General features: G+C 45.7%; 2 protein-coding genes across 3 annotated transcripts in view; both read right to left on the bottom strand.

The window, feature by feature from the left end:
• The window catches only part of LOC119442708 (synaptotagmin-4), a 29522-nt gene extending 23680 nt beyond the window's left edge, over positions 1-5842 (bottom strand). Inside the window, exon 1 of the mRNA XM_037707677.2 lies at positions 5429-5842. Within this exon, the coding sequence (XP_037563605.1) occupies positions 5429-5498 (70 nt within the window). The 5' untranslated portion in view covers positions 5499-5842. The remainder of the gene's footprint in view (positions 1-5428) is intronic.
• Positions 5843-11588: 5746 nt separating this feature from the next.
• Positions 11589-21537, bottom strand: part of LOC119442707 (cell division cycle protein 27 homolog) — a 44359-nt gene continuing 34410 nt past the window's right edge. For both annotated transcript variants that reach the window (XM_037707674.2, XM_037707675.2), the window contains exon 16: positions 11589-18893. In XM_037707674.2, the coding sequence (XP_037563602.1) occupies positions 18772-18893 (122 nt within the window). In that variant the 3' untranslated portion in view covers positions 11589-18771. The remainder of the gene's footprint in view (positions 18894-21537) is intronic.

Genomic DNA, 21537 nt, shown 5'->3' with positions numbered 1-21537 from the left:
TAGTCAATTAAGCATCGGTAAAATAGGCTTACATTTCATTCATAAGGGGCTATAGATTCACCCTAGCAAGTTTCTAGAACCTTTACTGCGCATAAATAACCCAAATACGAGAAAATACTTTGAAATAATTGACGTCACGCTGACGGGCCGGTAGGAGGAAAAGGAGTGCCCGAGGTAGAACTGCCAGATGGTCGCATAGTCGAAAAGAAAAAGGAAAAGACATAGCGTCCTTAGCTAGAAGTGGAGAAATCGCAGTACTCAACTAGTTCCTATACGATTGCTTTCGTTATGTCTTTTTAACAACGACTCAGTCGACGATAGTGACCTATGACATTTTTAGTTCTGTGCACAAAGATGTGAAACTGTAATTTATTGAAAACAATAAGAAAGAAAGAAAGAAAGAAAGAAAGAAAGAAAGAAAGAAAGAAAGAAAGAAAGAAAGAAAGAAAGAAAGAAAGAAAGAAAGAAAGAAAGAAAGAAAGAAAGAAAGAAAGAAAGAAAGAAAGCAAGCTACCCTGCGCGGACCGTATTTTTAGTTTAGAAACGCGACACTCTCTTACAAAGGGCTTCCAGTTGCAAGACTGTAGACATTGGGAAATGCCCTGGATTTCAAAAGTGTTATATTCCCGAATGTGGAGCTCTTCTGTGTAGGAAAAAAAAAAGAAAGAGCATTGATGCGTCCCATCAAGCTGAAAAAAATATATATATGTGCTGAAACGACACGAGGCACCATCTAATCCCAAACTTAATGGAATATGGCAGCGCCGTTCTTACGTAACACTGAGCAGCATGTGCGCCTATCAGAGTGATGAGAATAAAGCTGTGAATGGAAAAAAAAAAGCTTTCAAGAGCGAGCAAGGGTGTGTCGCACGCGAGTTATATATACGGTATAATCCGTGGAGAAAAAAAAAAGTAGACGCAACAAATTCGAGGAAGATTAGACTGACAGGATGTAGTGGCTGAGCATGCAGGCACATTTTGTGGATAAATATTAAGCGGCTATAGGTACAGCGTCTGAGAGCTCAGCAGAATATTCCACTCGCTGTGTGTTCCCTTTTTTTGTCTTTTTTTTTTTACTCTAGCCTGCGTACAGTGTTTGCAGGGTGCTTTCGAGTGATCGCTTCGCTTGTCCTAACGCTGAATTATGAACCACGACGCGGCGCGTACAGGGTCGGCGATAAAGCAAAGTTATAAAGAAAAATAAAAGAGGCTGAACTGCGCTGCATACGAAATGAAGAGCAGGTATACATTAAGACTCGGGGAAAACAAATTAAAAATAAATAAAGCTTGATGGGCGTAATCATACGGGTTGTGAAATGCTTATAATAGATCTTCACTAACTGGACACATCATGCATGACTGACGCCTAGTACCGCGTCAACAGATTGCTCTTCTCGGCACAGCTCGCGCGGTGTCTACGGAATACAGAACCTATGGGGAAGTAGTACTTTCTCAGTTTGTTTTTGTTTGCGCATTAGTAAAGCCTCCTCGCGACTAAGTGTACGCGAGAGACAACCGGTGTGGGTATCGAGTGAGTAAAGGTTTATCGCAGTAAGTGGAAAGGGGGGGGGGGGGACTGAAGGGAAGAGAGGGATGGAAACCATCGTGGTCTGAACTCGTTAAATAGTTCCATTGCCAGGACATGTTGACGCCGTAAGTGGGGCCCTATCATATAAATGCATAAGAAAATGATGTGCGGAAACATAGTCCACCTATCATCACGTACGCTCACGAATTTCATGGGGCGCTAGCACAGCGTGGCAGAGACCAAAACAATAGACTGACATGAATATTTCATATTCGTGTCTTAGTTGTGTGTCAATTTACCTTTGCAGCGCTTTATATCCAAATTAAACCAAAATAAAGGCCAGAAAGATTATTTAAAAAAAAAAGGCAGAGACGTTACATAGAAACACCTAAACGTAAAGTCACATCACATATAACCGCGTAGATTTACTAGTTCCCCCTTTCTGAATGCACATACACATCAAAACCGTTTTTTTTTTTTTCCTCCTCTTTTTCTGACGTTTTCCTGCACTTCAAAAGGACTGCCACCGAAAAATAGAAATATCCTGGCACATAGTTTGTATAAAATAACTCACCATCCTTAAGCGCAACAAATTCAGCAAGTGTGGCATTCTTTTTAACCACAATAAATCGAAATGCATAGTGCGATTCTGCGAAAATTTTGAACATGTGATCATGCTGTGACACAATAGGTTAGACGTCTTCATTTCAATACTTCCGTCCATATATCTTAGGGACCTTCTTCAGGGACAAACTAAATATCTTTATTTTCTCTCAACACCAGAATAAAAAAAGAGAGAGAGAGAGCGACAAAAAAATCAATTACGCAGGGCCTCGGGCGCTGTGCGTTCTATGTATTCATACAGAAAATTTCTTTTCGCGAAACCCAGGCAGCTCAAATACGGAGGGTTTTTGTGTTCGACGTGCACCAGTCTTTATACGCCTCATCGTCTAAACATCAGAAAGACATTCCCTGAAACGCCTGCTGCAGCCTGTGGAGTGCCAACGCCCGGTATTCCCAGATAGTGCGTCATGTGTTGCCGCTTGAAGGCAACATATATGGGGCACTTCCGTCTCTCCCTCGATACCTTATCTACATCAAATGACTTTTTTTTTTTTCTGCAGGACGACTAACTTCATTGCGGCAACACATCACAGGTTCCACGCGTGCGCTTCATGACTGGTGCATATGTTTACACATGTTGCATAATCTCCAAACGAGACAGTGGGAGTGACGCCGGACCAGGAGTTCTTGAGAAAATAAAATTGGTTATCTTTTGCCTTTACACAAACCCTGCAAGGCTTTCGATGGAAATTCAACAGATTTCTACTAAAGTGTTCGTTGAAGTCTACGAAACATCAATAGCAATATTATAATATGTCAACATCAATTTTTGTAAGTACTCGTTGAGATATCGTATTCGTGGAAAAAGCGAGATGGTTATAAGAACACATTTGCAGACGAACACGTCATATTCGTACGTTCGCGCTAAAAGAACTGCGGTCACATAAAAAAGAAACCGTTTGCGGGGCTAGAAAATAAATTAGTCTGTTGCCACAGTGTATTATGGCACTCTTCCCGTCATTACAGCCGACATTAGAGAAAATACGAGGTTTTTGCCGCGCCCGTTATTCTCCTCCAAAACACACGCGGAGTGTCGCTTTACCGGAACGGGCAAAGAGCTTTTCACCCTTTATCTCTCTCTCTCTCTCTCTCTCTCTCTCTCTCTCTCTTCGTATAGCGTTCTAAGCGCAATCCTTCTATCCTTTTGTCGCTGACACTAACAAAAACACTTCCCAAACGCAAAAAGAAATATAGAAGAGAGCAATATACCTCCTAGGCTTCTTCATCTAGTGCTACCTTTCTTCGACTCCCTGGGGGCGGCGCAAAAGGGGACGAAATTTTATGTTCCTCTCTTGTTGATGGCAGACACGCCGAGCGAAACCGTATAATACCCTCCAATCTCGATTCCCCGGGGCGACGCGAGCGTATACAGAGGCGGGGATGCGAAGCGTGCAGTCGAGATTGCAGACAGCAGTCCGCCCGGGCCGCTGCGACACGCGGAATGGTGCGTGCGTGTGTCTGAGCGTGCGTGCGTGCGTAGCTGTGCGTGCGTGCAGATAGCCGAGCGTGCATGCCACGAAGGATCGTCTCTCTGCACCGCGAAGCCATCGATTGGCACGCAGACTCATTCCGATTCAAGGTTGCGCCTGGTCACCTTGTCAGCTGCTTTTCCCTTCTCCCTAACCCCCTTTCAGGTCCACCTAGATGCCTTCAGCGCTACTGTGTTTCGCCTTGCATTTTGTCGCGGTCCTTCTGTTGACTCTTTTTTTTTTTTCTTCTGCCCGCCACCTCTGAGTGCTTACCAATCCCATATTCTCCCGTCTATTCGCTTTCCCCGTTACTGTCCTCTTTCTTCTTTTTTTTTCCCCTCTCCCTCGCCGGACAGCAAGCATGCGTCGAGCTTCTTTCGCAGGAATTCGAACCGACTTGCTTTTCTTTCCTTTTCTTTGTGTTTTTCTTGATGTTTGTGTGTAGTGCTTAAATGATTAATACCGGAAGTAATTGTGACAGACGCTGCTAAAAGAGAAACAGTAGTCAACGTTGAGAGTAAATGCAGGAATCGTAAACACCCGTGACAAGCGAAAACCGGTCGCCTCGCTGAGTAGGCTTTATGAAATGCCATCTGCGCCTAATGTGAGAGGAATCGAACTAGCGCCTGGTTATTACTCGCTACCTTCTTGTTTCCTGCAAGACCAGTGTAAATCAAAGAAGCGCAATTATATACAGTCGAGACAGGTCGAAATACTTTCGTGCCAAGTATGAAGTATTTAAGATTAGTTGTGTTGAAATGGAATAAGCGACAGCTCACGAACAGAATAAAAAGTTGTATGCGATTAAGCACGCGAATGAGAAGGAAGAAGAGTTAGCTGAACTTCTGTCACGAAACCACCCTACCGATCTAGTAGAGAGGCACAACAACGAGGTTGGCTTGTTTTTCGAGTAGGTATAGACTGAGTGCTTCGTATTCCACAAGTACTACATCTTCCAACGGTGAGGCATTGTGCTATCTGCACGTGGCAAAAAGGGAGAAAAAAAACTGAAGACAACCATTTCTTGTAACTAAACAAGCAGGTTACCAAATGACAGTGTTGCAGCTTTCACGACCAGCGCTCAGATTCAAGCACCGTTTAAGGCTGGTGAAAATAGCCACATGGCATCAAGTGTTAAGCGTAAGCTGCAAGGCTAAGCAAACAAAAAAGCACGATCGTTCTGCACAGGGTAGTTGTAACATTGCCAACTCTAAAACGCGCAGCGCATAAAATACATCTGTTACATCAGTACGCGAACGTCGTTTGCAGCTGCTGCTGACAACCATTACAAAACATGGTGCGGCAAACATCTCGCAGTGCCCAGAGCCCTTTTCGGCAAACAGTAGTCATCTCCAGCTGGCAAAGTAAATGCCCTCAACAACACGCCAGAAAAAAAGACAAGATCTCCACCTTCAGGTCGCTGTAGGTAACGTAAAGTCAAAGTTTTGTTAGAACCACACCAAAAATCATGGCTTCCTGTAGACAGTGTGAGACTTCAGTATCGCACATCTCCATGACGCCACCTTCGTCAAGCGTACAACCTTGAAGATAATGTAAAATTGGAAATACTAGGACGAAAGCTCCCGAGCATGACCAATGTTTGGTTGTGCAGGTCCCGTGCGAAGGAACCAAGCACTGCGTGGGCGAGTTGGTTATCGGCGAAACAATACGACAGCCTCCATATTGAATGCGGCGCTGGGTGAGTCACAGCTTGCGTCCGCGAAAAGCGGCGTATCATCGCGCGCGCAACGGGAAAACCTACGTACGGGAAACTCGGACAGGCAGTGGAAGACACGGGAATACTTACATTCGTCGACCGCCTTGATCTGTGGGCTGTCGTCATGGTGGAAGCTGTGCTGCGAGACGCGGAGCTTCATCGCCGCTCCTGTTCGAGTGGCCTATTGTAACGCGGCGATACCAATGCGCCGAGGCTTCCCTTTTTTCTTTGAGCTCCCCCTGCGGCTCCCGGAGCAGGAGTCGAAGGAAAGTCCCGTCGTTTCACCGATAACACAGACGCGTGCGAGATATCACGCCAACAAACGTTTACATGGTGGCCGCACGGGCGTTCCGCTGTCGTACGGAGCGGCGCAGATTTTTAGGGTTCCCGACGGACGATCGAGTCACCAAGCCGGGTCGGGGCGAAGCAAAAACAAAACTAAATCAGCGCAATTTTTGGTGCCGATTGTCAGGAACACACACAAGCGCCTCGTTGCGAGAGAGCGCCTCCCGAAGGACGGCGAACCGATCGATAAGTTGGCGAGCCGGCGGCGTCAACGCTAGGCGTCGCCATGGGGACGTGACGTCACGACGACTGCGCGGAGCCATTGGCTTGTGAGTCGCGGGGCGCCACCGGGTTTCGGCCGCGGCTGGCCGACCAGGGTTGCCAGACCCAAGGTACTCGTGAAACTCGGTTCTCGGCGTGCTTCTATAGGCATGAGTAGAGTCGGACGGCACCGATGCGTTTTGAAGTGTGCAGTTTCCTTTTAAACGGTTACGGTAGATATCGTGCGGCTAAGTGAATTGCTGATTCATTCTGCGCACTGAAAATCACGTGGTTCATCGGCGTCGTTGGTTCATCGGCGCTGCGGGTAGCTCGTCTACGGCGCCTTTATGCACGGCATGGTTTGGCACCGCCGAGTCCTCCAACGTTCTGTACGCAAAATGAAGCGGCGATTCGGCTCGCCATGTGATTCCGCTTCTAATGACATTAGTTCTGCTAGCTGTTCACGACCTTCATATATCCCCGATGTATAACCATGCCACTAAACACGCGGAAAATACAGTGAAAGTATTTGTGTAGTGCTTAAAGGCCCGCTGCGAGCACATGGAAGGAAATTTTCATACTTTTTTTTTGAAATCCATAGCTATTTGCATCATGGTTTGTTTAAAGAACTCATTTCTAAAGAGTGGAAGAGGAAAGGAGGCTGCTAGGACGATGCAGCAAGATGCTGGAAACAGCGAAGCGCTTGAAATCGATTTCGATGTAGCTAGGTATACGCATCTAAGTAAACTTGTTGATCTTTAAGTTTGCAAGTTAAATGTCACACTGCGTTTTCTGCATGCATATAAGCTTTTATCATATCGTTTCACCATTTTTGTTTATTTATTTACCAGCTCACCAACGCAATACTAGTTGCTGTAAAGCTGGCTTCCCCGTTGACACATTCTTCGTGTGGCATAGCCTACCTGTTCACTTTCAGATTGCAAGACATGGATGGAGTGCGGTGCCAGGCGACATACTTTTAGGTGCGAAGCACCTTATGCACCCGAGCTGTCGGCGTCTCATGTCGTAATCGTCGTAATCGTCGTTGTCCACAGCTGGCTGCGTTTAAGCAAGCGGTTCGTGCTCGCGCTCGGCACGCGATCGTGCCACTGCTCCCGCGTTCGTCGTCGTCTTCCACAGCTGGCTGCGTTGCCGCTCATCATTCCAGCGTAGAATTTCACTTCTCTTCTGTTGTCGTAATGGGGAGGCCGCGTTTACGGGGTTATGAGTCATTGCTTAAGGCAGTATGAGCCCATTAGCGGTGCATCACTGCATGCTTCGCACCTCCCCAGATTTCACGTTAGTGAGCAGCATTTTTTTTTTTTTTTTTTTTTAAGAAGGAAACAGCCACCCGGATTGATTGAAACGCGAACAGGAATGCAATAATCAAGTCACCACTTACGTGTGACTGTCTTGAACTACGACGCGGTTTGTCTTTATAGCCGACCGCTAAACCTTCTGCAAACTCGAGAGTATACGTACCCGATAAGAAACACTCCGGTGCCGCACATAACGTCCGAGCATGGAAACAATAAAAATGCCCGTTCTGCTTTGTTTTTTCGCATTCACGTTTCATGCACTCTTTGCAGATGCTATCCCGATCTCACGAATCAGAAGTATCGGCAGTGCCACACTTTTACAGGAGGGAAAAAAAATGTCTTACACATAGTGGGCGTGCTAGTTTCCCGAGAATGAATCGAACTGTTTATCAATTCACATTCAATTCGATGATTTTGCTGTCACTACATTCGAATATATCCTTACAGCGAAATATATGGAGCTACTGAGATAACTGGCGCCCGCATGCGACAAAAAAATTCATGAGCCATTCCACTCTGTGAAGGCGGATGACCAGCGAAGCTGTTTAGCGCGCGACACAGAAGTGACACAGAATTTTGAACAGAGGTACGAGCATATTTACTGTCCTGATCGGTGGTCATCGTGACGATGGGTACGCAGACACATTCACGTATCACCTCTGTTATTAAATCTGTCCGTCCCGTAAGACAAATGACTCATACCCCCTTAAACAATGGCTCATTCCCCCATAAACGCGGCCTACCCATTACGACGACAGAAGTGAAATTCTACGCCGCTGGAATGATGGTGGTAGGTGGTGGTGGTAAAAAGCATTTATTGTGTGTACAGAGAGGTGTGGGCCCCCCTGTGGGGCCCTGCATACTGGGTGGGATCCTTAGTCCGGGACCCCATTAGTCGAAGCCGCCAGCCTGGCTCTCTTGACCAAGGCCTTTTGGGCCTGGAGGTCTGAGCAACCAAGCAGGGCTGCCTCCCAGTCCTCTCGGGTAGGGTTGGGGTTGGGGGTAAGGGCTGGATTACTTTGGCAGGCCCAGACCATGTGGAAGGTGTCTGCCACCTCCCCACAGTAGTGGCACGTGCCGGTGACCATTGGGTCAAAATGAGCGGCAAAGGAGCCAACTGCGGAAGAAGACGACGAACGCGTGAACAGTGGCCCGAGCACGTTAACGCGGTTGCCACTCCCCAACGTTCTCTCCGGGAAAGCACCGCGTCAGCACATCCACCGCCTACTGCCGTCGCTCTTCCGACCATGTGCCGTTGATTTCCGAGAGGTCGTTATTGAACGATCCCATACTCGGCAGCTTGATCCGAAGTTGCGATCGAGAAAATCTATTTGGAACCTTGCGTAGGCGCCGTCGAATCTCGGCACCATGCCCTCGTGGCGTCGACGTCTATTTGCAGCATTCTCGGCGTCGCGATATGCGTCGTTGGCTATTGCTCGTCGCTTACGGACCATATCGAGGACACGCTCTTCTTCTCGGGCCGCCGGGGCGGCACGACGTCGACGGTCTCTCTCCCGCCGCTGCTCTCGCTGTCGCTCCTCGTAGATACGCTGCTCTTCAGGCGTACGGATTACGCGTGGCCTTCCCATAGCAATGGTGGAGCGAAATGGTACCAAAAGTTCCCCTTGGTCGCCTTATCAGGCGCACCCTACGTCACGCACTACGTCATACATTCACAGAAACGCATCGTTTTAGACACAGGTGACCGTTAAACGGAACATATCGCCGCTCGCCTCATCAGGCGAGCGGCGATATGTGTTTGTTTTTGTTGTTGGCTCTCTCTCTCTCTCTCTCTCTCTCACTATTTAGGGGAGAGTTTTTCGGACGCCATAAAATCCCGGATCCTAGCTATAGACAGCTTCACTGTAAAAAGAGCCACACCGTCTACAGGACGCTTCCAATGCGCACTGCTGAGCCATTTAAGCCAATGACGCTTCACTATTCCTATCGTCGTCTTATTCAAGCGCACATTTTGTGCGGCGTTCAGCCTTCCAACTTGAACAGTAACTGTTCAAAAATTTCGAATATACTACAAAGGGCTTTTTTCTGCAACATGGTTTGTCGTGGGAGTTACTGCATGAAAGGCAAATTTGATACGCAGATGCGCTGACCCTCTAGCGAAGCGTGGTACAGGGACTACGGTGGTACGTACAAATTACGGAAAAACAATGCGGGGCCCGACACCCCCTCAGTTCTGTTGGGTGGACACAATTTGTATTAAATTTCGCCGAAGTGGAACGTTTCAGAATACAGCCCCAGGGTGCACGGCTCCTCTCCGCGGCTATAAGGGGCTGAAAGAACCTGCGATGGCAAGGTGCCGCTGCCATGCGAGCTCTTTCTCTCCACTCGACGCTGCAGATGCACGTCGACGAATTTGCACAGGTTGCATGAGTCTTTGCGAAGCCTTCCTATGTGTTTGGTGCGGCGCAGCATTGTGGGTGGCATAGCATACGCTCAGCAAATGGCAGCTTACGCCTCCAAGAGTTTGGTGTGCACATCTGTGTCTTCCCGTCCCATTTCTTTTTTCTTTTTTTTTTCGCTATTAGACATATCACGCTCAAGAGTCTGCAGAAAAGATAACACGAACCAGTAAAAGCACTAATTTGCACACGGAAATTTTTTAAACTAGACATCTAGGCGAGACGCTTCACGAATCATTGCAAACACTACGTATAACTTGTCATTGCAAATAAAGAAAACATGGACGAACAGAACGCAACCGCCTGACATATTGCTGAAACAAAACGGCAATTCACTGACAGCGCTTCCTAATCTTTGGGAAACGGCTCGAACAAAGCACTCGCAAGAGTGAGTTCACACCTGTCGGGCAGTCCAACTCATGTCGGAGAGCCATCGCGAGAGCTCGTTCCAAATGGTTCCGAGTGCTCCTGTTGGCACGCTGAAATGCGCCATGAAGCTTACTATGTAACTCAATCAAGAAAAGGAAGTTTTAGAATCAGTGGACTCGACGTTAGGTGGACGCCGCTCTCCAATCCCACGCCCAAAATAAACCAAGTGAATTGCGAATTGCGACTCGCGATTCTATTCACCTGTGCCTTTGGCAACCTCTTTGACGATGGTGCGCATTTCCATTAATTTCACAATTGCTCTTCATGAGGCTATTTTCACGGCGGTTATTCGGCGATGTCTAGTGTATTCAGCGGTAACAAGATCACCACAATGTGTGCCTTACATCGTGCCGCGCAGGGTCGCACGAGATAAATGTCTGCACCAACGACGTGTGCCTATTATAAGCAAAAAAAAAAAACAGTATGTGGCAAGGGTAGAAAAAAAAACGAAAAAAAAAACGAAAAAAAAAAACGATCGAGACATTGCAATAGTTAACAAAACGAAATGACTACTTAACACAAGCTCCGCTCCTTAACTGGGTTTCGTTACGCTTGCCTGCGGAGCGCACCTGCCCCATATGCACACTGGCTTGTCCCAAACTCCGGTAACATCGTGTACACGTCCGCTCTCATAGAGGTCCGCGCCTTTCCTGCAGCTGTCATCGCAGACGCAGTCTGGCATGCGAACAAAGTAGAAATTACAGCCGCGAACTTCAGCCATCGGTGCTGCAAAGGGTTGTCGTCTGTTATTGCACCCAAGCGTGCTTTCTAAACAGCCCGCCAGATGGCCATCAGTGGCGCCTCTAGAGGCGGCGCACTACGCATATTGCCCGGTTGTGGATGCGCATGTCTGCCCGTGCCTAGAGTTACTGTATATGCTCCCTAGCATGCTCCCTAGCATATACAGCAACTCTACCCGCGCCCTATCTTGTAGGGAATATCCATCGTGTGCAAAGGCAAGCCGAGATGGTTGGCGATTGCGCATGCGCTGTCTTCCCATGTGCCTAGTGTTGGAGGTTGCGTAATATCAAGTTTCGGAGATGCACTGAAGCGAGAGGCAGCCAAAGCGTTTGCTCCCCTCATCACGCCAGCGTATCGAGTCATCGAGCGAGATCTGTTCGTTTGAATGCGCACGCGTGACACCATGCTTGTTAATTTAATTAGTAGGCGTATGTTTACCGAAATTTATTCGATCGATAAAACTGCAAATGTTACTCCGTGTAGTTGTCTTATACTTTCCGCTGTCAATGGTCTGCCTTTCGGGCAAGACTCACTTTGCCACTAAGCTAAGCCAGTTCAGGAAAGAGGCTGTGATAAGAAAAATCTCTGGGACAGGCTGCAGAGGTGTCAAAACTAGAATTTTTAACCGGATGAAAATGCACACTAACCAGACTTAACAAATCAAGCACAAAGTGTGCACCAACGAATGTACATTTTGATAGTCTTTAACTAATCAAGCAGCCAAAACCATAGTTCTGCCCAAATGTGTGCACTCCGCTACTACAAAAACATGCTTTATAATAAATGACAGAAGGCTTGGTTTTACTACATCTTTTTATTAAGCTTATATACAGATAAAAATATATGCGTCCTAGCAAACATACAAGAACTGTTTGACTTCATTTCCTAAACAAAGTAAAACAATATGCAGAAAAAAATAAAGGAGGCAAGTCTGAAGGAATCATTGTAAAAACATCATTCAAGTGACAATTATGCTAGAGGCAACATGTAAGGTGGAAAAGAACTTAGGTTGCCAACAGAGCGTGCACTCTGAATATTTTTCAAGAAACAATTAATGAGAAGAAAAAAATATAAAGGAGCGATGACCTGCAAAAATATATGTACACGAGCTATACAATATATCCTATGTAAATTTCGACAGGCGCATTGCATCTTGGCCAAGGAAAGGGGCACTATTTTCACCACATGAACACGCGCTATACAGTCACTGTCAGCTATCTGCCACTCTAAAATGACTTCCATCTCCTCAAAAAAGTGACTTCCAAAATGCCTTCCCGCCCATTTATAAGAACGTCAAAAAACTGCAGCTTATCTGGCTTCACATGATGCGTTTTCTAATTTGAAAATGTAGAAAAAAGATGAAGAAAAATGCTAACTCGCTTTTCACATGGAAGTGTGTCACTTTTGTAATGCAACACTAACGGCAATCAGAAGTTCTACTGGCAGTACAGTAACGACCAATAGGGTCAGCCTCGCAATAGAACTATAAATGCAAACAAAAAAAGAGGTTTTCCTTAGTCCATGCTCTTATAATTCTCATTCTCCAAGTTTGTGTCGAACCACACCACACGGTAAAGCAGTAAAAAGACATTACAATGTAGAATGAAGTTCACTGTTAAAACAAGCACGAACATGCCTGGTCCAAACTTGGGCAGAGCTCCAGCCATAGCAGGCAGCAGAAGCAGTGTTGACAAGGTACGCAGGCGCATAGACCGAAGCCAATGCCTCCTACTGCACATTTTCTGCAGTAACGTGAAGTGGCATATTGACAAACCATACCTCATCCAACCATTGCTAGTGCAGATAATTGCAACAGCTATTCTAGCATTCTATTAATAGTTAAAAGCTATCCATCATGATGTTGGGTGTTGAAATGTTGCAAACTGTTAGTCGTGTTCCCAATGTTAAGCCCACCACAAACAAACAAACTGGACACTTTGGCACATTCAACTGATTCAGCCACATGAATCATTACATGGCAAACGCACCCATTTACATGTGCACCACCAGCATCAAAAACATTAACCTCGTTGGCTTACTGTAAGCCATCCCATTTGAAACAGCTAGGCTGGTTGTTTGAGCATACACCTGATTTATTTATTTTTTTTCGTATTATTGCATGTGTACTTTCCTTACTTTCATGCTTTCTTTATTCTAAGCTGCTTTCCTACCCTTAATAATAATAACATGCCTCCTAGAGAAGCTATGGTACCATTTAAATAAGGCCCCAAGATGATCTATGCTAAGATAATTGCTGTTGAAGTCATCTCCACAGGCAGTGCATGTACAGGGTATAGTTTGCAAATATGCAATCGGGCACCTCCAAAACACATATACATGAAAAGTTGCATGTGACCCGTGCTCGTGCCTTCTCTTCAACAATGAACCACTTTCTGCATGCAAACCATGCAAGACTGCTTGGTATGTCAGATCGACATCAGAAAAAAGCAGCTACAAATAGATAGCAATATTCTTCATGGTGTGCTGAGGAGGCATCCCATAGAAAGGCAGCATTAGCATAAGCAGGTCGAGTAGTACAACAAATATCAAACATTGTTGAACTACATGTGGCTAACACCGGCTCTTCACTTCTAAATTGAGCTAGATGACAGCATGACAAGGCAGAGTCCATGTAGGTAAACGTGAATACAAGCTACATCCTTGCGGACTCTTTTTTTGCAATGAAATTATCGTGGCAGCACTGTGGAGAACAAGAGCAACAGAAATGTCAGTGGCTTCGCTTATTTTTTTTTTTCCTTTGAGGCAATGTTTCCAGCATTTCTGGGAAATTTTAGTTTCCTTATGGACAACAGTAGTACATTAATGATGAAACACTGTTCTAACTTCTTCAAATGCGTAGTAGTCTTCAGACGCAAACGACCTTGCACACATTACACTTAAGTGGCAAATGCACTGCTTTTTTCTTACAAGTGCGATCGATGTAGTACATGGGCTTAACCACAATGCCCTGAACTGGACAAAGCATGTCATCCAGTTCTCCCCTCTCAGTGGCGAAACAGCCAAAATAGGATTTGGAGCAATTTTTGGAGCAGGAAAATCCAAATTTGGAGCAGGTTAAGGGGAAAAAAACCCCTCTGTTTCGGAGCAGTAAATCCCAAATTTGGAGCAGTTTTACAAAGAACACTTAATCATAAAACACCCTAAAATTTACCCTGCATAATAAACGCACCACCCAACTTTGCGTTGGACTTCTGGGAGTATATACGGCAATTCACATTAGCAGCGTAGGTAATGGCAGGAGCGTGCCGTTCAGAGCGCGCGTTCAGCTTCACCGTGCACGGTTGACTTAGGCCGCGCCTGGCGAAATTGAACGCGTGCTCCGAACGACGACCTCGATCGCGCCCCAGCAGTGCACTGCACACAACTTTTTCTGCCAAACATGTGGAAAGTACACATGCGTACACATGGAACCACTTCGTGAGTGGTTCCTTTTCGTTTTCTTTTCTTTTTTTCTGACGTATTGCGACATTCCGGCGGTAGTCGAAACATGCACTGACTGTTTGACAATCTTTTGGTGTTCTGGCGGTGGCCTCCAGTTTCGGATACTATGGACTTCGGATAAAACGTCATTTTTTGTCGGATTATTAGGGTCCATTGTAACAAGAGTCGACTATGTGTATGTATGTGTATATATATATATATATATATATATATATATATATATATATACACAAAAACACACAGTCGAGTACCGCTACAACAAAAATCACAGGACAAGCAAAAAATTTCGTTGTGGCGGAACTTTGTTGACGCGAAATTAGTATGTAATACCGTATTTTCCGGTGTAAAGGTCGTGGTTTCTTTCTGAATTTTTCGCCGGTGCGTCTTATACACCGGTGCGACTTGTGTACGTATCTTTCCCCGGCAAAATTGCCGTCAAAATCGGATTGGAGGCTATGGCCACGCAAAGCACGCCCCCCCGTTGACCTCCTCTGCTACTTAATTGCTATGGGTTCTGTGCGCGCTATCAAGTTCCCGCACGTCGTGCGAGGACGGAGCAGCAATGCAAGGGGCGGCAGGCCGACTTGCCAATCAACTGTACCCCGAAGTTGTTGCATCTAACAGATTGCTTTCAAGATGTGGCGCGCATCGCTGCGCAAACTCCACAGTTGCTACCAGAGTACAAGCGTACCCCCTCCCTCCCGCGATACCCTCCCGCAATACGATTCCCGCACTACTATGTGCGCGATTCGGCTCACCGTCGCACGCTTTCACTCGCATATACGGCATACGGCGCACGAAGACGATGTTATCGCCTTTGGACTTTATACGGAACATTGCAGCGGCCAAGAATGCAGAAATGCGCCCCGTGTGCCTTATCATTGCTATTGAAATTATGTAGGAATGACACCCATATGCTTGCACGTGACCCGCGTTCACAGAGTGAAACATTACTAATTTTTTAAAATTGTATACCGAACGAACAGGTGCGTCTTCTACACCAGTACGATTTATATACTTTTTTTTTTCGGAAGAACTGCCGCTTTAAGGAGGCATTCTTAGGAGGGTGCAACTTATACAAAGGTGCAAGTTATAGCCCGCAGAATACGGGTACAGTGTAATACGGGCGAACGAAAACCGCGAACAAAACCAAAACCATCGTCCAGGAAATCTTTGCGATGGCGTGGGGGCAACGGTTGAGACGTACTAAAGGCGGTCAATGAAGAGTCAACTTTACGAGAGAATGCATTTCGCGCCGCAGTTACAGCATTTTTCGTGCATTGCGGTCGACGCCTAACTAAAAGTGCGTGCCCGGCCGATCGCGAAACACTCACTTCGCAACACATGCACCGTCGCAATGAAGCAGTTTGAATTACCTCAATTTCATTGCATATTTATGACAAAGTCGGCAAGCTTGCGCCCACCGGAAGTTTTATTTCCAGAAGTCGGTCAGCCTGGATTTCTTACGCTTCACGGCAAGCAAAGGCGTTACGAGAGTCCCACAGTCCGTTAAAGAAGCCATCGCAATGTCATTGTAACCGAGAAATTTCACGGCTGGTCAGGCGTTTTGGCACAGCGTGGCACAATTTCGACATTTATCACGGTTTTGCCGCAGCTCAGCGCAAAAATACGAAATTGTATCAAAATGGCGCAATTGGCACAGCTGTTGCACCCCTGCCCTCTGTGTCTAACCTACAGACCTACGGACTACAGTTAAACCTGCTTATAACGAACCGCCATATAATGAATTCCTGGATATAAAGAAGTTTTTCTATTCCCCGCCGTTACTCCATAGAAGCACATGTATTTGAGACCTCTACATAACGAAGTGGAAGCGGGAGACCCCCTCGAAATAACGAATTTTCCCAGCCGACAACCTGGAGATTTTGCCCCAAATTTTGTCATTTTTGCGCGAGCAGCAACCGGAAGCACCTTCTCTGCCACGACAGAATGCGAAGCGGTGGCGGCGGCGCACGGCGACTGTGAGGCGAGAGCAAGTGCACGTGTGCGTGCGTGCGCAAGGAGGGCCTGCATCCCTCAACCTGGTGATCTTGCCGCTGCGAGCATGACCTTTACCCCCTCCCTTCATTCAAACCTGATCCCGCCGCTTGCTGCAGCTGGCCTAGCCCGCCAAGCTGGCACTCTGCTTTTCCAGTGATGTTGCTGATGTTGATAAAACGGGTCCAAAAATTGCCTGCGCGTTAGAATCGAGTACGATCCTAAATTTGCACTACCATATCGCCATCGACATTTCAATATAGCTGCCTCCTACGCACTTTGAGCCTAGCTCCCGTAGCTTCGACTATGTGCTGTAGTATGTGTGCTTAGGCATTAGTCTACCAATTTAGTTAAACAGCGAATGTTTACAAGTTTATACGGCCGATAAAACTACTATCCTTACTTCATATAGCTGTCTGCTAATTTGCTGTCGCAATCGATGCTTCCACCTTTCGGGCGAAACTGGGACTTTTTTGTTCATCGCAACTTTAGTGTATTGGGAGTAAATCTTGAGCGATAAATGTATTTCTGTGTGAAAGCATGAGGTGCGCAGTACTGTAAAGGATTTTTTCCCCTCTCTTTTGGTCACGGAAAATGGGTGCGCGTTACAATCGAGGGCGCATTAGAATCGAGTAAATACGGTAAGTGTTTCTTTTCCGAATTTTCGTGCCAAGCCTGCATATAACGAAATCTTCTTTAAAACGAAGTTTTTCGGTAATTTGTCAATTTCGTTATATCCAGGTGTAAGTGTATTTGCAACTCTTACTACTCCGCAACCCAAACAATGTTGGCAGCGAGTCTGAAACTGAAAAATGGAGAGAAAAAAAAACAGTGTAGTGAAGATGCATGGTCCAAAGTCACATCACCAATGCAATGCTAGTCCCGGGCTGGAGCCTGGCATTGCTTAAACTAGAGTGTTTGTGCCTGGTGGTGCACACCTGCTACATGCTCTGCTAACTTTTCTAAAAACAAAATGAAGCACCAAATGTGCCAGGTCTTAGCTAAAGCATGCAATGGCAACACATGTGCTTGCTGCAGTGTATGATGGTCTGCGTTAGACCACAAGCTTGTCCACATAAAGCAAATAGGGAAAAAATAACTTTCTGGTGCATAACCATTGTGAAATTACTGAGAACTGCCAGCCTCTGCTTAAAAGGCACTGCTTGAAAATGAGAAATGCTTACCGTACATAAGTGCTCCTTAAGATACTCAACATAATGACGACAAACCAACTATTAAAAACAAAGAAAGCTCCAGAAATGCCGGAAACATTGTCACTTGAGAAAGGCCAATGCAGAAATTTAGTAAGACATCTAAGGTCACTGCGCTTTCCTGCGACAGATGTACCAAGAGTTACATCTAATCGGGTGCCAAATAAAACTGAAATGCAAAGATCTCAAAAAATTAAGGTCACGTTCATGCAAGTCAGCCGAAGAATGAAAGTGACAAACCAGATAGCCCATAGCACAACAGTGTTTTGTTGCTAATGTAAACAGACAGTTCTGCCACACAAAAGCAGAGGGCACTGACAGTCAGGAATTTTTAATTTATCTATTGCAATCGCTTGCGGAAGAAAGTTTCCAGGAGAATGCGAACACTCATGTTGCATATGCAAAGTGTACAGGGCTTAGTGTGTGCTTCAGTTTTGCAACACAAAGCAATTTACAGAGGAATGCAACTATCACATCCAGTCTAAAGAAGCCTACATGTCCCTTAACTCCTGCATCGAAAAATCTCACATTAATATACGAGATCATATTGAAAACACAAATGATCATATAAGACTGCTGGATATGTGGTCTATGTGGCATAAGATTCTTTTTCTATGAGAAAGGTAGATTAGATATTTTGCAGATTGAAGCTTCCAAAAGACAAATTAAGGTCTAACTCGGCAGAAGTACTAAATATCAAATTTTGTGTCAAATATGAATGTATCCAGCTTAAGGTACGATGGCTGTGATTTCAAAGCTTACAAGTATGTTCTCACTACTAATCTCTTCCATCTTAGTTCAACATAATATTTTGTTGTTTTGCTTTTTCATGAGAAAAAAAAAAAAGTCAAATGCACCAGGAGAATCCTACAATGGCGTGGTGCCATAACTCCACATTACGACATTGCCTGCAAGGCGAGCACTGAACTATGGGCGGGTGTGAGCAAATATTACACCTGGCTTTTTCAAAATGCCATAGCAAAGAGGGGCAAACATTGCACGCAGGCACACACACACACACAATGTACACGCACACAGAAAAGGATGCAACCAACCTAAACAACTTAATTAAAACAAAGTCATGCCCATGTGAGAAAACACTCCTTAAGGAACTCACATCAACTGAATTCACAGGATGAGGTCCTTGGCAAACGATGTGAATTACAACGCAACGGCACAGTTTCTCAGTAAAACCGCCCAGTCTCATCTCTTTCGTTCAAATGTTCACCCTCAAAAGTCTCTCACAGACACTGCCAAGAAGCAACGCGCAGCGCAGTTTCTCATGCCCACTGCTGGCACGTATGGCACTAGAATCCTTCATCACTTTCCATTGACTGAAGTTGCATGTCGTTCAAGTCTGCCACGGAGCTCCCATGCGAGGATTCCGGATCTATGGGATTCGACTCGATGCTCCCAGAGTCGTCAACCGCTGAAAGAGCAAGATTTGACGAGGTAACTACTTGCGTTCGCACAACACTGAGGGAGCAAGTCAAAAGAGGACAAAACACACTGCCCCGCTAACTACTTACATTGGAATTCATTAAAGATACACTAATCACGCACAATCGGAGTCAAAAGTTGACAAACTGTGGGATCCAAGCAAACATTGAGTTTCCAAGCAGTTTGGGAATGCAGTCAGTAAAACTGCACGACCATATGTTGTTTGCATATTACCAGTACAGGCTGGAAATCCGAACACCAGCCTGCAAGCCTTGGCTGTAAAAATATTCAGCTTTTCTCTCAGATCCTGTGGTCCATGAACTTTCGACGCCGACTGTACAGTAGACTTTCTTAAGGGCACTCTTTGTTGACACAAATTCTCTGATAAGCTAAACTATTGTGGTACCTTTATGTAGTTCCTCATATATTTAAGTACACCTCTATAATTAAGCTAAGTCCACAAAGACAAATTCTCATGGTTTCCTTATGTTGATGTTGAGGGAGCCTATATTTTTTAATTTAGGATGCATTTGTAGTCTAACTGCAGACGTGATAAAATAAGCACACATGAGCATCCTATGTATGCCTAGTGTCCTACGCACAGTCCTACAATGATTTACTCTGCAGCATCTTTTGAACATGTAACAGACTCCCTTTAAAGAAATTAGACTAAGATCCATAACTTTTCAGTTTATTGTAAATGTTTACTTAACCCAGTTTGTCTTCAAGTAATTGAAATGCCTAGTGTCAGATATCAACACATAGCTAGTTCCACGTTCCAAGTTTTCATTTCTGAAATCAATGTCTTTCGCTACGCCTTTGCTTCAGATAAAACATACCAGCATTCATAGGCAGGTGTTATGCAATTATAATTTAACAGTTTTGCTGTGATATATGTAACGTCTCAGGGAAAGGGTAGCATATTACCGTATTTGCATGCAAATAATGTGGCCATGAATATTTATTTATTTATTTACTTACAGTACTTTACAGGCCTTCAAGAAGGTATTGGGTAAGGGGGGATGTACATAGTCATATAAGCATTAAAAAGGCATTAGTACAACAAGGAAAATATCAACAACGTAAATATAACATAAATACTATAGCACAAAAATAAACAGAAACAGCCAAAAAAGCACAGGTAGCGAAATGTCGTATTACGGCGATCACATCACATGGCATTGACGCCACCACTTGCACGTCTACATAATCCAAATGATCAACAAAAATGTTTAGCAAGCTCGCAGAAAAATTCAGGCGAGACAAGAAAGCAAAAATGTGCTATACGGCTGAAGTGGAAAAAAAATGTTCGATTAGAAGATCAGGAAATAAATACACTGTGTTTTGATTGGGAGGCAACGTCGTCTGGGAGAACGTTCCATAAAACGTATCGCTTATGGAATGCGAGGTTATCGGAGGCTAAGTTGAAAAATTCAATGCGTATGTACAGTCGAATCTCGTTAATTCGAACACGCTTAATTCAAACTGCCAGTTTATTCGAACTGACGCTGTGGTCCCGTCAAAGTTATGTGTATTTCAATAAGCGAAAACGCTCGGTAATTCAAACGCAAAAGCATTTGCGACGGTTAATTCGAACATACCGAGGACCAAAAATGCTCTCAGCAGCGCGCCAAATAACGCGGCGGCGCCTCCGACCGGCATTGCTCCGACACCGCCATAGAGCAAAAGCTTAGGAGAGACCCCTTAATGCAGCGGCAGAGGCCCAGTCCGGCCAACGAAACTGCCCACGCCGGCAAACGCTCGCTTCCCGTTAACGACAGACAACCAAACTTCAGGGAGCGGGTCAAGCTGGCGCCAGGCTGGCTGGACCAGCGGCGCCGGCACCCCCACGCCGGCAAACGCTCGCTTCCCGATAACGGCAGAAAACGAAACTTCAGGGTGCAGGATAATCTGCACCGGCCGGCTGTACCGGCGGCGGGCGCGCACGAAGACAGTCGAAGGGGAGGGAGCTGCGAGGGAGCTGAGAGAGAGGGCGAGGGGAGCCACCGAAGCGGCGGAGTTGGCGAGGCCAAATCCGCTTCCCTGCCGCCCTCCTCCCTCACCTTCGACGGTCTCCGCGCGCGCCTGCTCGTCGCCATCCGGCGCCGTCCGCTCGCTGAAGTTTCGTCTGCTGCTGTTATCGGGAACCGAGCGTTGGCCGGCGTGGGCACGATATTTCACGACTCACACCGTTCATGCATCGTGCTATGGTGCTCGAATACTTCAAAAATACGTCCTTTGTTTAATTCTAACCTCTTTTAATTCGAACAAATTTCCGGGCCCCTTCGAGTTCGAATTATCGAGAGTCGACTGTATTGCCATAAACTCGGGTGTAAATAAAGGTATTATGCAGCCGTTGAGACGTCGAGGATGCTTTTTTTCAGGTTTGGTAATGACAGACCAACCGCATGAACAAATCTATGAAACAATAATAGCAGAGCAATGTCACCTCAAGTAGATAGTGGTTGCCATGGCAAGTAGATAATGCGAGGGGAGTCTTTCATCCTCTCAGAAAAAGGAAATATATTTACATATAACGACTCAAACTTGAAGTGAAGCCCAAAATAAACAGGAAACAATGCATGGAAGCGGATGCCCACATGGCTTTACTCGTCACACGGCACAATTTACTC

The sequence above is a fragment of the Dermacentor silvarum genome, chromosome 2 (genome assembly GCF_013339745.2).
Source record: "Dermacentor silvarum isolate Dsil-2018 chromosome 2, BIME_Dsil_1.4, whole genome shotgun sequence".
In the NCBI taxonomy this organism is placed as follows: Eukaryota; Metazoa; Arthropoda; class Arachnida; order Ixodida; family Ixodidae; genus Dermacentor; species Dermacentor silvarum.
This window is presented reverse-complemented; position numbering and strand designations above follow the sequence as displayed.